The sequence below is a fragment of the Leptonychotes weddellii genome, unplaced genomic scaffold (assembly GCF_054177405.1).
Source record: "Leptonychotes weddellii isolate Sample4059 unplaced genomic scaffold, ASM5417740v2 HiC_scaffold_203321, whole genome shotgun sequence".
Lineage (NCBI taxonomy): Eukaryota > Metazoa > Chordata > Mammalia > Carnivora > Phocidae > Leptonychotes > Leptonychotes weddellii.
The window spans coordinates 1-287 of NW_027789888.1; the positions used below are offsets into that span (position 1 = coordinate 1).

Genomic DNA, 287 nt, shown 5'->3' on the forward strand with positions numbered 1-287 from the left:
ATGGCTCGCACGAAGCAGACGGCCCGCAAGTCGACCGGCGGCAAGGCCCCGCGCAAGCAGCTGGCCACCAAGGCGGCCCGCAAGAGCGCGCCGGCCACCGGCGGCGTCAAGAAGCCGCACCGCTACCGGCCCGGCACGGTGGCCCTGCGCGAGATCCGGCGCTACCAGAAGTCCACCGAGCTGCTGATCCGCAAGCTGCCGTTCCAGCGGCTGGTGCGCGAGATCGCGCAGGACTTCAAGACCGACCTGCGCTTCCAGAGCTCGGCCGTCATGGCCCTGCAGGAGGC

At 71.4% G+C, this 287-nt stretch overlaps 1 protein-coding gene across 1 annotated transcript; it reads left to right on the forward strand.

Annotated features, from left to right (window-relative positions):
• LOC145718709 (histone H3-like) lies at positions 1-282 on the forward strand (the record flags this gene model as incomplete). Its single annotated transcript, XM_081810215.1, has 1 exon — positions 1-282. A coding segment is annotated over exon 1 (282 nt), but the record flags the coding sequence as incomplete, so codon positions are not given.
• Between the last annotated feature and the right edge of the window lie 5 nt (positions 283-287).